Source organism: Toxotes jaculatrix, chromosome 18 (genome assembly GCF_017976425.1).
Source record: "Toxotes jaculatrix isolate fToxJac2 chromosome 18, fToxJac2.pri, whole genome shotgun sequence".
NCBI lineage: Eukaryota > Metazoa > Chordata > Actinopteri > Toxotidae > Toxotes > Toxotes jaculatrix.
Window position 1 is genome coordinate 10,228,316 of NC_054411.1, and position 16,473 is coordinate 10,244,788.

At 41.9% G+C, this 16,473-nt stretch overlaps 1 protein-coding gene across 2 annotated transcripts; it reads left to right on the forward strand.

Moving 5' to 3' along the window:
* The first annotated feature begins 1,328 nt into the window (after window positions 1–1,328).
* Window positions 1,329–16,430, forward strand: srl (sarcalumenin). 2 transcript variants are annotated; one of them, XM_041063194.1, is made up of 7 exons: window positions 1,329–1,405; window positions 9,620–9,712; window positions 9,985–10,080; window positions 11,031–11,066; window positions 12,389–12,505; window positions 12,887–13,120; window positions 13,234–16,430. In XM_041063194.1, exons 1-7 carry the CDS (start codon window positions 1,345–1,347, stop codon window positions 14,043–14,045), a joined length of 1,449 nt encoding a protein of 482 aa, XP_040919128.1. In that variant the 5' UTR covers window positions 1,329–1,344; the 3' UTR covers window positions 14,046–16,430. The 2 variants fall into 2 exon arrangements, with proteins under 2 accessions (XP_040919128.1, XP_040919129.1); XM_041063195.1 differs by lacking the exon at window positions 11,031–11,066.
* The last annotated feature ends 43 nt before the right edge of the window (window positions 16,431–16,473 follow it).

Genomic DNA, 16,473 nt, shown 5'->3' on the forward strand with positions numbered 1-16,473 from the left:
TGTTCTAGACGTGCCCTCTCCTCAGCTCTCATCCTTCACTCTCTTTCGCACACACACACACACACACACACACACACACACAGTCTTATGACGATTACTTTGCCAAAATGACGGCCAAGTGAGCATTGTGTTCTTCCTTAGTAGAGTAAGGATTTGACAGCTCCCTCCAATGCCAGGCCCTCATTTACTTGAAAAATATTTACTGCAAATAGTTTGTGAAGATAGGACTGTAAAGCCTGTTTCAGTCATTTGAGCATTACTCTTTGTTAGGCAAAGCAAACATGGCAGCTCATTGCGGTTCTCTCTCTTAATTTCTTAATTTATTGTTCCCTTTCAGTCTGTTTCCTTTTAATTGGAGTAACTGCATTTTTCCTTGCTTGCTAAATTAGATGAGAAGATTGATGCCACTGTCATATTGGTCCTTTAAATACATGACTACAGCCCAAAACACAAAGGCTGGAAACAGCAGGAAACAGCTACCCTGGCACCCACTATAAATCTCACTAATTGGCACATTGTACCTCGTTTTATCTTGTTTAATCTTGGATTATGTTGTCTTTGGAAAGAGCCAGACCAACTCTCTTTCTCCCTGTTTCTAGTCCTTGTGTTAAACTTAGCTAACCTGCTCCTGGTGGTAGTTTAATATTCAGTGAACAGATGTGACAATGATAATGGTAAAATGTCAAACTATTCCTTTAAAGCTATTCCTATTCCATCAGTTTACAAGCAGGTAATTGCTTACTCTTATTTGGTGTTACTGCATTTTACAGGAATAGTTCAACATTTTGGGAAATGATCTTATTCACATTCTTGCTGAGTTTTGGATGAGAGGATTCATTAAAAGTCTGTAGCTAGAGCCAGGGGGCGATCATCTTATTTTACATTAAGCTTAGCATTAAGACTGGAAGCAAGGTGAAAAAGCTAATGTTACATCAAACTAGTCTACCTCTTAAGTCACTATCTTATATCTTGTATCTTATTTTAAATCTCTTAATCTTAGAAGTGTTGTTTCTTTTAAAACATGTACCTATTTTCAGTCTTCAAACATTCATTTTGTAAAATGATCAGCAGTGAGAAGTTGAGCGATTCAGGGCTAAAAGACAGAGCCAGGTCTTGGTGCACGGATGCTGAGGCCCAAGCTGTGACCTCTCTAAAAAAGAGAGTCAGCTGCTTGTACGCGTAGAGTCTCTCTGGCATGCTATAACTCCTGCAACAGCCCCCCCCCCCCCCCCCCCCACCAGCTGGCCCTCTCTGTGCCCCGCCTCCTCTCTCTGCATGCCCTTTAACCTTCCTGCCTTGGTATATATAGTCTGTGTGACTATCAAAGTTCTCCTGGCAGCCATCATGAAGGGTACAGTCTCGATCTGCTGTTTCCTCTCCCTGCTGCTTTTGCAGGCCACAGCAGGTAAGAAGCATTTCGGTCAAATATCCGATGGGTTCCTCCTGTTTTGTGTAAATTGGGTGCACTGTGGGCACCAGATATGTTTGAGTGCTGCCAGTGAATGAAAAGGTGACATGGTATGCCTTTGGAGGTTGCTTTAGTGAATGTGCTGCAGTTGTGCTTGATTAGCTCTGTTGGTTTGATCGCACAGTGACTGGTCAGATGTTGTGAGCTCAGTTGTGTTTCAGTCTGCTAGAATTAACAGAAATAAGCTGCCCAAAAGTAAGAAGTACAGGAGGGTTCTTATGTCGACTGTGGGGCAGTTTGGTCAGGGATGGCACCAAATTCTGGAGGCAGAATGCATGGGGACAGTGATAGTCATGCGGACACCAGCTGAGGATAGACAGAGATAGAGTTAGAAACGTTACCCCGGTCTTTCTTTACCACAACGCAGGACTATTTAAAATCCATTCCAATTTATAATTAAACTGTAGTCACCCAGTACAAAATGATTGATTTAACTGGTTCAGTCTCGTCTTTTTAAGTATTAAAACCCACAAAAAACACTGCAATGCCTAACACTTTTGATGTACGAACAAATGTCTTATCCCCATTTTGGTGAGTTTCCGAAAGGAGAGCAGTTGAGGATTATTCAAGCTAGAGTTCAGCCTCTCCTGTGACAGCATGTCAGCTGTCCTAACGCATGGCACCAGCTGATGGAAAGTCTTAGTCTAACCCAGGAGAGGAGAACAGCCACGCCAGAGCTTGAATGGGCACTGAGCATTTCCTGTCTTTAACCTCAGCATTCACTGATATGGTCCCCTTTGGATTTTTATCATCCACAGCTTGGTTTGGAAGAGTCACCCCCAAAGTTCCTATATTTCCTGTGTCCTGTGTCCGTAGTATCATAACATATAGGGATCACAATTTGTGGAAATAAGGCAATCTCACAATAAATATGATTACATGGCTCCCATGGAGTTGACTGTCATAGTGACAACAACTTTTCCCAGACTACCCACTCTAGAAATGTGGACCGGTCTGTGGTTCTGGACCAGAGTGGTTGCTGTTACCCTTGTCTGTCACCCTTGTCTGTCCTTGGGGTGGCGTTCAGCTCTCTAGCCTGGGGCCAGGCTTCCATATTCCAGGCTGCTGTCAGGTGTCTAAGATTGGAAGGCCTCCTGAAACCCAACACTGTCCACTACAGTTCCTCCCTCCATTCGACTCCCCTTCCCTCCTCACCCCTCCCAGCCCCATGCTTCCCTTTAGATACGCTGCACAGCTGCTGTCACTCTGCACTGTCACAATCGCAATTTATTCCCAGCAGTTGGCCTTATAGGGACATGCATTCTCCAGGCAGGAGGGGCTGGGCTGTGGCTGCAGTTCATGCCTTTATAGACCCCTTCTGCAGGCACATGCAGGTGTCTTTTGGTGGCCTCTGTCTTTAAATCCACTGCATGTGTGTAATGTGTATTGATTTTTTTTTTTTTTTTTGCTGTAGAGCATGCAGGAGATTTTCTTTCCAGCACCTGCAAGTTATGGACAATTATGAGAATCATGATCTCCACTCAGTGTGTAATTATTTGTGTTATTGATTGGTTTGATCTCTGTCAGGAACTCCACTGAAGTAGCTAATTCTGCTAAGGGGAGCAGAAAGGGTAATCTCATTCTAAAGGAATGTGAAATCGATTTGCTATCATTTCATTATGGGTTGTGTAACTGCCTTGGGCAGAGCAGAGCTCTGGTCCAAAAAGCAGAGACATTAACCCTGTGTCCCTCTGTGCACATTTTGTGAGAAGAAAGCAGCAGCATTGTGCCAACACGATGACAAGATGATCTTGATGTTGTGAAATCTTACACTCACTTCTGTTGCGTGTCTCTCTTTCAAAGAAAATTGAAGACAGGAGTCAATCACGTCACAGTGAATGCATTGCATTAATTTATAGTGTAGAATTGTTTACATTTGGAGCAAGTAAGCACACCTTGACTTTGGAGATTGTAAGCAGGATAGAGGGAATTTTTTGTATGATAATATTTTGCTGTCCTCACGGTATGATTAGGCATGCTTAGATTTAGGTATAGCTGTGTGAATACACCTGGAACACACCAGATGTTCTTTCAGATTTTCCATCTGACAGTCATTTACCTGTAAGTGTTAAAAAGCTTCCATTTTCATGCCTAAAGCAAGAACTAGAGGAAAACTTTTGCTGATGTGAATGAGTATTTTACATGACCAACATGGCTCCGCGATGCTGCTCGCTTGCAGGGTTTTGCATGTGTCTTACACTGCTCAGTGTTACCATATACTGATAGACATAGATTACTATAGTAACCATAGGGTTATTGTAAGGTTGCTAGAAACCCTACACTAACCTGCTCTCGTGTGAATTGCTCTGAGTGACCAAACGAGGACTGAAGTTGTGGTCAGTGTGGTTTGAGTACTTCTACAATATAAAAATGACATTCGTAAAAATTTAATTACGGCATATTTCTAAACCGCACACAGAAAACAGTGATAACTGTGCACTTAGCACAGAACACAGTGCCGTGTGTAGAATATTTTGGCCCTCTCTAAACAAATTAGGATTTTTGGATATACAAATATATCACAGCAGCCTCTTTCGAGCCTTGATTAGTTCTTCACACCAGTGTGTTTATACTTGAGTTGTAATACTATCCATCCTCGATACAGTAAAAACATCTTTGGCCTCCTCACTTTGCAGGGAGGGAGACATGGAAAGTTAAAGGCGCACTGTCACCACGTGATCCCCTCTGATGGCATGTGGCATGTCTGGGACATCCCTCTGGTGGTAGTAGTAGAGGGGACACACCAGTCATACTTAACCGCCTTACTACAGACCCCTCCTTAAGACAAGCCCCCCCGTCCCAAGTGCACCTGACGTCCTTTCCTGGCTTTCGAACAGGAGAGCAGGGATAGAGGCATCAGATCAACACCTCAGCGTGAAGTGCCTTTGCCCTTTGCCTTTCTCTGAGCACTCCACTTCATGTTTAGCTGTCATTGACCCCTTAGAGGACTTGCAGTATGGATTTGGCTCACATGAGATGGTCCATAAGGTCCAGAGACAACACTAGAGTTAGTGATGTTTTTTGTTTGTTTTACTGTAAAGCAAGATGTGCCAGCATTTGGATCTAGAAAGCCTGTCTTTTCATGGAAAGATTTTCTGTCTTAAATACATATATTTCAGGACATGGTGTGAAAGTGATGAAGACAAAACATAGGCTGAATTATATTGTGACTGAGCTGCATTTCTTTTGTAAAACTAGCATATTGCCAAGTATCAGTACTGTGTTTGAAACTTACATGAGTGGTGCTGGTGCAGTTGCCCTCATGTGGCTAGCCTGTATGTTACACAGTCAGCTCTGTAGGATGTGGATGTCTCTGAGTCTCCAGACTGACTAAGAGTCAAAGTCTTAAAATAGGCGGCAGGATTCTGCCCCCACCTCTGCCCATTTTCTGACCCATTGTGGGGCTATTCCTGACTATTGGGGGGGTACTAGTTCCACAAGCTGTGCCACCTGTTGCCATCTGTGGCCTCTTCTCACCACGCCTTGCACAAGCTCTGCTGACTGCAGTCATACCTCTTACTGTTGCTAGAGGAAAGCACATGCATTTTTATGGTTATGAGTTTATTGTTATTAATTTAGATCATTAGGTTTTGTTTTTATTGAAATATATATGCAATGTCCTCATGAACTGAAAAAGAAAATTGGCTTTTGTGTGTTATGTTAATGACAATTAAATCCTTGGTTATTTTACGAGCCAGTGGTTATGTAAAAATCTTGTCCAGTCTGTTGAAATGAATTCGATGCCTCTCCACAGATCTTTCCAGTGGAACCCTGTGGCCTTCAGATAAGGATGCCTCAATCCCCCCATGCTCAGGATAAATCCTCTGACTGGGGGTTCCAGGCCTGCTGCCCTCATCATGTTCAGTTTAATTCAATTTACCTCCACTGTGCTGCAAGCAGAACTTGATCCTGGGGTTTTACACATATACAGATACCTAATATATAGGGTGTAAATGCACATGACTGCAGATACATGCCAGCACATGTGTATCTACATAAGTACGTAATACCTGGGGTGTTCCCTGTTTGTATTGAGTAGAATAAATAATACATCTTTTTAGTTCAGTATGTGATCTCTAGCTTTTCAACTATGAATTTGTGCCTATTATTTGCTCAACCATGGTTGGCTCCACAATTTGTGATGTTACAAATCACATTGGTATTTAAACATATGAAACATCTTTTTAGTTTAAAACTACATTCACCAGTCTGTATAGTGAAATTCAAACATCTGGGGAAGTTTAGACTTCAAACTTGAGCAGCATATTTTTTAAGCAGCATAAGTTTTGCTCTTGCAGTTCTTGACTGACATTATTTCTGACTGAATAGCCTCCACATAAGAATCTATAGTTGAGGTATGACTTACTCAGTCGCTGAGGCTGTGGTAGGCTTAAATCGCCAACATTCCTCCTGGATGTACTGATGCCACGAGAATGTTTCTCCAAACTGAGGGAAGGTTGTGTGGCAACGGGCTCAGTGAGGACACATGGTCCTGGGTGCAGATGTCCGGGGTTCAACTCCCCTGGCGCCTGCAGGGTTAATTTTGAGCGCTGATGCAAGGTCCGCTGTCCGCGGGCAACACTACCTCTCTGATCTTTGCGGAGCTCTGTCCCAGGGCCTCCAATGGGGATTGACTGGATTGGAAGGTGTTAACAAGTTCACAGCAGTTAAGGCCCACTCAAGAGGCTAGTGTTAAAAGACGTGACTCTTCTGAGTGATGAGTCAAGTTACAGAGGCTTGAGTAAGCTTTGTGTACTGCAGGGACAGGCCTGGTACTTTGAGAAGATCAATTTGTTCCTTAAAAGCTGCTTCAGCCTCCAAGTTGAATCATTCCCTGTGTCCTCTGGTGGGAGACTGTCTCTCACACCAAAAAAAAAAACAAACCTTTTCCTCCTCTTCTTTTTGTAATTAATCCCATCCTGTGCCAGATCTTTACCCAGTGTTTCTCCTTGACATCTGACCTGATTCTGATTCTGACCTGACCTGATTCTGATTTTAAATTTCTTTATTGATATTAAATTTATTTTCCAGCTGTAAGTTGCATCACGGCTTCACCACACAGAACACTGAGTAGAGTGATGTGACAGAGACATGCACACGTCTTCATAAGTTCACATGCAAAATTACTCTTGCATTGCTATGGTAATCCTTGCTGCTTTGAAAAGACACTTCTCCTCTGTCTACCACATTCACCTTCACCTTCTTGAGGATAAAAACATAACACATAGCCTTTTACACATCCAAATATGTAGCGACATATACAAAATATATATATATAGATCATTTTAGGCATTGCAGCATTACTCATACCCTTCTTTTACTCTGGGTGCTAACCTTTTGGTTTCTCTTGTTCTTGCACCGTGCTGCGAGCAACATTACACAGATTTATTTTTAGTAGGTTGACTCGGGGAGAATCATCAGTGCTGTGTTGTTCCTTAACCAGCAGTGTGTGTCACTGCTGCCACACAGCAACGGAGCAACTGTTGAAGTCTCATTTAAAGGGGCAATATATAAGCATTTTAGTTTAAAGCATTCAAAGATTGATTAAGATTATCAACAGAACATGAAGAAATTATAGTTTTGATGTTATGTCAAAGATGTCTGTGTGTTGTTTCACAGAGATATCTACTGAAGTTAGCATGTGGTGGACAGCCCGACTTTCTGGTAATATGCTGCTCCCTATTTGTTAAGAGTATGAACTTGGCGGTTGACCAGTTCTTTTTCATTAGCCCTTTAAAGACTGAGCCATACAAAATTGTGTGTGTTTTATTGAATATATACTCATGGGCTCTTAATATAAACAAGTTTGCTTCAGGCTTGTAAACAAACAGGCCTTCAGATGATTTTACTTGTCATTTGATGCACCATTGGTTTTGGCCAATACAACGTGCCATTTTGACTCTTGGCCAGAAACACTAGAAGTCACTGACAGCATAGTCAGTGGCTGTACTCCAGGTTATGGTGCAGGATGCCATGACACTGCTGCCCTCTGATACTGATATACACTTTATTATCATGTGTAGAAAAGTGTCATCATCCAACATTACTTTGTTGTGATACAAATCTTTTCTCAGTACAGTTTTTGGAGCCAAAAAAAAGAAGCAATTTGGTTAATAACTTTTGTAAAAAAAATGTTCAATCTCAGTGAAAGAATCTCAGTGCACAGTTTGTAAAGTTTGTGCAGTATGCAACATTTTTTTTTAGACTTTTTAACAGCACACATTTTTAACTGAGCTGAACATAAATTTCTGTGATGCCAGATAGCGGGGTTATGGAGAGTACGGCTGAATGTTTCAAAGAATATTTAAGTCACCTCCTGACCTCTTCTGTTTCTCTCTAACCAGAACCTGCTGCTAATCTTGACATCAACCTTCTCATAAAGATTGATGTGAAAAATAAGCACGCAGTTGTAGCGTTGGATCTTGTGGTTCACCAGAGGGGAAATGTGTTTGTAAAATTATCGCCTCTATTGGGCCTGTTCCAGATCAATATGGTGCATTAAACTGACTGAAAGGAGACTGTATTTGCCAGCACTGTGCACGAGAATTCTCAAAGTGCTGCTCCTCTGGCTCAAGACATCTGCAGCTGCAACCTGATGAAAAATATTTTATCTTCCCTCACCAGGTGCTTCTGCTTTATACGAGTCAGCTTTTGATTTGTGATGAGCATTGCACAAGTGCCCAGACATAACCTGGGCTCAGCAGGTTCCTTGCCAGTCACCAGCTGAGATCAGAGGATTGTCCCCTGGGTAACAGCCCCAGCTTTTCAAGCTGTCTGATCCTCCATTCAGGTCTCTTCGTCTGAACACGATCTGTTGTTGGTTTTTATAAGACTGCAGTGTTTAAATGTTGCGTTTGTTGTCAGATTTTTGGAAAAGGAAGCCAGGAAATATTATTTTAAGATCAGGTCTGTGATTGATTACCATGATCTATGCTGCTACGTTTCCTGTGCCAATAAACTGAACTTAACTGGGATGTGCTGACAGGCAGCATGCAGACAATGTGTTTCTATAACAACCCCAGTATTCATATTATGGCATGTGTTTTACCCAGTCTGATTTACAGTTGAATGACTACAATGAATCACCCTAAAGCCACTATAATATCAGATTCAATATTCCACTAACTATGTTGTAAATACCATTAAAATTCCATAACAACTCTATTAGGGGAGTGTCTGGTAGCTTGTGTACTAAAGCCCGTAAACCCCCCAGGGTATGCAAGTGTGAACAAGGAAGACTGCTCCTATATATAGTTCATAGCCTTTGCAGGTTTGTCTGAAGCAGGGTTGTGTAGGAGGCGTTACAGGGAGGCCTGTTCTGAGACCTGGGCACACAAGGACAGGCCTCACAGTGTGATAAGTCTGTGATAGGTGGATAAATATAGAAGAGAAAAGACAGAGGATTGCACATCATTGTCTCATGTATATTACTGATGGAAACACTCAGTCCGGCTCTGAATTCTCCGCCCAGTCTGTTATGAAACTGGGGAAGTCCCTCTATCTGCCTCTCTTATCTTTGCTGTTGTTATAAGCTCATGGTGATGTCGAACAAATGTCTTTGTCTGTTTATTTCCAGCCTTTACTTTCTAAATTAAGAGCTGATTGTACTAACAGCTGTGATCTAAGCAACCTGATATGTTCAAAAGTGGACATGACACACTGGTGAGCGGATATGTTCTCTTGGATTCTCTCTCTCTCTCACACACACACACACGCACACAAATACACTATGAGGGTTGTGAGGAGTCATCGAAATACCACACGCATGTTCATTGTGGGGTGCAAAAATGTAAGCACCAAAAATAACGTAAATGCTGTACATAGAAGGGAAATCATGCAGTTTTCAAAGAAAGGAAACAACAAACAAGGGGAATGAGATTTTATCATCCTTTTTGTAGATTTGTTGTGTGTTTTAAGTAAAACAACAGGAAATGTTAAGGGATGTCTGCCGCTTGGCTAGTTGTCATTTTTTCCAGACACTTTGCAAACATATTACCGGTGCTATCATGCAGCAAACATTCTAAAGGTTTTGTATTTACAAAGGTAAAGGTAAGACAGAGAGATAGGTGGAATTGAAGACATCAGAAAAGACAAGGTGGATGAGGTGTACAAAGGGCTACACAACAATAAATTTTGTCAATGTTTTTACAGAAGAGGAAGACTACACTTCCGTCCTCAGAGACAGATCTCACATTGACGAGACGCTACGACTTGCAACTGAAGAAAAAGCAGGAGACTATGCAGGTGAGGGTCAAAGATGATTCAACAGGTGTAATGTAGGTTTTTGTAACGTTTTGTGCTTCGACTAAAACGGAAATGTTGAAGGTGTCTCAATAAAGTATGTCACACAGTTGAATACTTTAGAAAACTTCCTTTGATTCTTTTCCCTTATTTCCTTGGAACTTGCAAATGTCTTCCTGAGTGTTTCATCATTTGTGCCATACATAATCTCAGAAAGCAGAAGTTATAGTGAAAGATCTTCATCACCCTTTCCTCTCTTTCTTCTTGGCCTCCAGCGGCTCTACAGAGGTTGCGGAAGATCTACCACACATCCATCAAGCCGATGGAGCAGGCCTACAAGTACAATGAGCTGAGGCAGCACGAGATCTCAGGTATCAAAGAGGCTTCTGCTCTGCCTGTGCTTTGTTGTTTTGTGCTGGTTCTCTGTTTGGGTTGCTTTGGTGACTGATTTGTTGACTTGTTTAGAAACACACCTCATCTTCACACCAGCACTATGTATAGCACTATAGCATTTTTTTCTCTTCTTGGGACTTTATTTTTCCTTTGGGCTCTTACTCAGACTCATATTTATTGTGATATGTGTAATAGCATGTTGGGAGTTTTGTTGGGAGAGGTCATTTGTTGACTATAGAGCACAAAAACTGTTAAGAAATAATCACATCCACTAAAGTTTACAGCCCAGCTCACATTGAAATTAGCTGTTAAAACATGGTATTGTTGGCCCAGGAAATAGATATACAATCTTTTTGTCTAAATCCCTCCATTAATGCTCCTTAATATAGATATTTCTTCCCCTTTTCTTCTATACCTTAAATTTTTTTGTAACGTCTGTTTGATTTTTAAATGATTCTTCACAGTAAGCTCAACACTCTTAAACTGCACGCTGAACTTCCAGGAACAAACTCGTCTCTCTCACAGTGAAATAAAGCTCGCCCTCTTGTGGCTTTTCAGGCTTAGCACGCATGCAAATTTGAATACCACTATGTCAAACTCATAAATGAACACTTATTATTTTGTAGAAAAGAGTAAATAACTAGATTATATCGCCCGCTTATATGGTGCTTGACCACACAGGCATACCATCCATTTCCAGACGGACATGTTTGACACATTTGGTCAAATATGGGACTAGATTTTACTGAAGATCTCACACCCATTCATGCACATTGTTATTCTACCCCTTCCCTGTTGCTTGTAGATACCTCACTCCCACACTGAGCTCACCTCACTGTCCTCCAACTCCTGTTCCCTTCACTTCTCTGTACTCCACCCTCCCTCTCCTGTCTTCCCTCATCCCATTCCCCATCCCCTCATCTAACAGCCTACCCCGGACGAACCCTGGGGGACTCAGCCACAGGTGGGTGTGGACGGGGGGCTTACCTGTGCATGGCACTGCCTGAAGTGCTCAGCCCCTCCTTTCCCCCCCTTCATTTGTCCTCATACATTTGTGAGCCATTTTTATCAATATAAATACTGCACAGCTCTCTGTGGGTCAGAAATTTCAAGCATGTTTCACTTTGGGTGGCACCCGGTGTGAACCAGACTGGGGGGTTGTCAAAGTGATCCACAGATGACGCACAGAGAGCAGCAGTTTTATACCTTCTGTGAATCAAAATGGATTTACTCTTTCTTGATTTATTCATTCAAAATTCAAAAATTCAGCAAAAACTCAAAATCTACTTTAAAGAATGAAAAGGGAAGAAATGTAAATAAAGGAAAAATACTGTGATTCAAACATAAAGGGCTTTGAACTTGGTAGAGTTTAGGCAGCACATTATGTACAACATGTACAGAGAGGCTAAGTTGTGTGGTTTGGGTGTAAAATGTAAAATATGGAGGGGGTTGCATGTGCAGTTCTGGCTTTAGCAAAGAACACAGGTTTGGGGAGGGGACACTGGTGGGAAAGGGTGGTCAGCGTTCAGCTAAGAGTGAACTGAATGAATCCCCACACTTTGTTCTTTGTTTTGTTAAATCATTTTGAAAGCTGCTAACATCAGGAGCAGCTATTTAGATTTTTGATTTTGAAATATTTTTTGTCTTTTTTTTTCTTTTTTTCTTTCTTCTGACTTTTTTTCAATCTTCGTCTTCTGTTGAATTGATTCAGCTTTTGGTCCAATAGGCTATAAAAGAATTTTCTTGCTCCCTCCCACCCCGACACCATGTCCACTCACAACACACATGGCAGCTTGCTATGATACACACTGTTTGCACTGTTGAGACTTATGTCAAAGTAATGGCATTGCTTTCTTGCGTGTCACTGAGATATGGCTGCAGCATTTCACTGAAATTTTTTCTCTTTCTTTTAAACATGCCTAACAGCTTCAGTGTGTTTCTTTGCCTATCTTTTTTTTTTTTTTTTTTATTTCCTTAAAAAATCCTCTGTGCTCTGGATTAAGAGTGACAGTGCTATTCTGACTGGCTTCTTCGTGTCTCTCAGACTTCAAGTATAGTTCATCCCAAAAACAACCCCAGGATACATTTTGGATGGATTGATGTTTTGGCTAAGCTATCCTTTTCATTCTGTGTCACACATAGGTCAACAAAGAAGAGCTCAAAGTTCATAATAATTAATTTTCATAATTTTCCACATAAAATTTGGGATGAACTTGAGAGATTCCTCGTCATCATTTAGCCATCATACTGAGACTTTAATCACTGTTGTCTCTCCTTGGCAAACAGATGGAGAGATTACTTCCAAACCCATGGTACTCTTCCTGGGACCTTGGAGTGTTGGAAAGTCCTCCATGATCAATTACCTCCTGGGCTTGAACGACAGCCCCTATCAGCTCTACACAGGTTTGTTACACGCACTTTTTTTTTTTTTTTGCAATGAACAAAGTTAAATGTTGTAATTGTTTGTTCTGTAACCAAAGTAGGATGAAGAAACCCTGAAATGCCATAATAAATCCACAGAACTTTTAAAGAGACAGCTGCCTTATCTAAATGTTAGAGGGTTGAGTGTGTAAGTGCGAGGCTGTCATTGTGGTTACGGAGTAGGCAGATACCATCACAGAGGTTTTATGGAATTAGATTAATGACATCGTGTGAAGGATGAACTGATTTCTGGCCTGAGCAGAATTTATGATCTATGATTTTCTTTCATCAAAATGTACCTATCCATCTATGTATCTGTTCTTGCTTATGTCTCCCTCTGTTTCTCCCTTCATTTGTTTTTAGGAGCTGAGCCCACTACCTCTGAGTTCACTGTTATTATGCACGGGGAGAAGATCCGCTCTGTTGAAGGTATTGTAATGGCAGCAGACAGCTCTCGCTCTTTCTCGCCCCTGGAGAAGTTTGGACAAAACTTCCTGGAAAAGCTGATCGGTATCGAGATGCCCCACAAGCTGCTGGAACGTGTGACCTTTGTGGACACACCAGGAATCATTGAGAACCGCAAGCAGCAGGAGAGAGGTGAAGCACAAATGTTGACCTTCAGTTTTTCACATCACAATTGAAATACAAAGCAGCTATGTACAACTCAGCATTTAGTGATAACAGTTACTTACTCCTGTTCTTCTGCCCAGGCTATCCTTTCAATGATGTTTGCCAGTGGTTTATTGACCGTGCTGACCTGATCTTCGTGGTGTTTGACCCCACCAAGCTGGACGTTGGCCTGGAGCTGGAGATGCTCTTCCGGCAGTTGAAGGGTCGTGAGTCCCAGATCCGCATTATCCTAAACAAGGCTGACAACCTGGCCACCCAGGACTTAATGAGAGTCTATGGAGCGCTCTTCTGGAGCTTGGCTCCCCTCATCAATGTGACTGAACCCCCCCGCGTCTACGTCAGCTCCTTCTGGCCATATGACTACGCACCTGACACAAGTCGTGAGCTCTTCCAGCGAGAGGAAATCTCCCTTCTGGAAGATCTGAACCAGGTAATTGAAAATCGCATGGAGAACAAGATTGCCTTCATCCGCCAGCATGGCATCCGTGTGCGCATCCATGGCCTGTTGGTGGACCGCTATGTCCAGACCTTTAAAGAAAAGATGAGCTTCTTCAGCGACCCTGAACTAGTCTTCAAGGACATTGTGGATGACCCAGACAAGTTTTACATTTTCAAATCCATCTTAGCCAAGACCAACGTCAGCAAGTTTGACCTGCCCAACCGTGATGCCTACCGTGACTTCTTTGGCATCAACCCGATCACCAACTTCAAGCCCCTGTCGGCTCAGTGCTCCTACATGGGAGGCTGTCTGCTGGATAAAATTGAGAGGGCCATCACCAATGAGCTGCCCGCTCTTCTGAGCAGCATTAACTCTGGCAAACAGCCTGGCCTGTCCTCCTGCGAGGCTACCGGCTGTGGTGAGAAGCCAAAGAATCGCTACCGGAAGAACTGAGGAACACAAAATAACTTGAGTGGGGGAAGTAAGGAGAAAGAGGAGGTGAAGAGAAGGGGTCTGTTGGAAACCAACCCGACTTTTGTCAGAACGCCTGTATTGTTGAGGAGATAGTGGGAGGCATGAGTAATTGTTTGTTAAGGCAGCTTAAGGACAGAAGTGCTGAAGAAATGAGAACATACCACTGATCACAGAGTTTTGTTAATACACACGCCCTCCTCTCTCCCTTGCACAATCACAGTGGACTGTCTGGGATTTTGGGGTTGAGGAAGTAATGATGTGAAGAAAAACAGACATGGAAAAAAATAAGATCAAATAAAAATTGAAAATCTTGAGACTGAACACAGTCAAATACCAGCTCCCTTGTATGTGAATAAAAACAGGAAAAGTGGAAACAGGAGTTGCAAATTTGTGTCTTGAGAATTGCATTGCAGCAGGTCAATTCCATATGCTTCAGAAGTTGTTTTTGAAGTAGCCTTTTTGTGGGTGCTATACAAAGCCTTTGTGTTTGGGTGGTCATCCAAACTTTTGACATAGATGAACATTAACACTGCATGTTAAATGTCACATCTTCTTTAACAGATGCATGTATTTTCCTTCTAACAGATCCAAGTAATAGCTCCTCATGATACTGACACCTGAAACATCCCTGCCATGCAACAAAAAAGGCTTTTTTTTTTCTTAGTTTCATTGGCTCATCAGTCTTGCTTGTTGACAACCTGTGATATGAGCACTGTGAAGGAAGCAGAGGTCAGGGTTCAAGGGTCAGAGTCTTCAGAGCAGGGTGGACATACTCATTCTGCTTCACCTCTTAACTGTTCTTCCTGTTTCTGTTTGCGTCTGTAAATTTGCCACTCTGGCAGAAATTCAATACAATGTTATGAATCATTTTTATCCTTCAACAATAAGCTTCCCAGCTTTTTTTTTAGCTGAATGACCATAAAGAAATGACACATGAGGATGTGTTTGAATTATAGCTGTCTTTATCCATTTGCTCTGCCATTTCTTTTGCTGGTTAGAAAGATATTTATTGATTTTTCTGTGTAAACTTTCCAAATGGGCATTGACGTAGGCTGTCTGTGTGCTGAACAATCCTGCTGCAGAATCTGATAAACCTTCAGTGCAAGATTGTGATAGTGGATCTCTGTGATCATGGATTTCTTGGCTTGCAAAAAGTGGGTTGGAGGTAATCAAGAGGAAAATGTGAAGTGGAGGACTCGTGAGGTGACCCCTGACCTCTGTGGAAAGAAGTAAGCCCCAAATACTGTCCCCTACACCCAGAACGGTTTGGAGGGATACATGTCAATGCTGCAATTTCTTATGCTACCCTACCTCAATCAACTTCCCAGGACTATGGCATGGCGAAAATTGCTTAAAATAGTTTGACATTTTGGGAGATACACTTCTTAAACATTATTTTTCAGTCTGGTGCAGTAACTTTTTGGAGTGTTGTCGTTACCATAAGGTTGCAAGTCAACCTGCAGAGACTCCAGGAAGTTACTGCACTTGGTCAAGAAATAGTCTGACACATAACCCCTCCTAAACCTGTAACGTACCACTGTTATCCGGATTAGGCAAGACATGATGTGTTAATCAGGGAGCTTTGGGAATGGAGGTCGATGGATTTTGTTACTTTTGACAGATGCAGACTAACTGTTCCCCCCTGTTTTCAGACTTTATGCTAAGATAAGCTAACCTAACCAGCTGCTGGCTCCAGCTACATATTTAGTGAACATGACAGATATAGAAGTGGTATCAATTTACCAAAATGTCAAACTACTGCTTCAAATACAGGGTCCTAAATCATCAAAAAAAACAGGTAGGTGGTAATAATTACAACTCCGAAAGGCACCCAAGTTCACTCATGGACAAATTCACTTCCAGTTCTCTCTTTGTCCTCTTTCACTAACCCCACAGTGCAGAGTGTTTTCCCCAACTAAAATCTGAAGCATAATGGAACCAAAAAGAAAACTAACTGACAAACAAACCCCAGTGAATCTCATAATCGCTTCATTTTCTCTGTTTCTCTGAGTGTGTGTGTTCCACAGGATGTGTTTGGTATGTTTACACTGCAGATCCAGAACATGCCCACTAGAGAGTGCTGTGTAGAAGTGTAAAAAGTTATACAGACCACAAACTAACGCTCATAGTAGTAACAATCTATAGTGGGATGATGGCTTGGGCTAATGATGTTGTGTGGTTGTGCTTTTGGTATATTTCAGTAACAATTATCTTAATTTACCTGTGAATTTGATCTGGAATGGACGTGTGTCCCATTAAAGTAGTTGTTGCTTCACTTTTTTTTTTTGTTTTGGTATAAAATTTAAATTAATCTTGGCCCAGGTTTTGGAAGCTTGATCATCAAGAATAAAGATTTCTGATTGACTAGTGAGTGAAACTTTGTGGTTATTGGATAAAATTAACTTTA

Coding starts and splice junctions, on each gene's coding strand:
- srl (XM_041063194.1), top strand. CDS start 1,345: ATGAAGGGTACAGTCTCGATCTGCTGTTTCCTCTCCCTGCTGCTTTTG. Junction 1,406..9,619: donor GCTTTTGCAGGCCACAGCAG/GTAAGAAGCATT, acceptor ATGTTTTTACAG/AAGAGGAAGACTACACTTCC. Junction 13,121..13,233: donor CCGCAAGCAGCAGGAGAGAG/GTGAAGCACAAA, acceptor TCTTCTGCCCAG/GCTATCCTTTCAATGATGTT.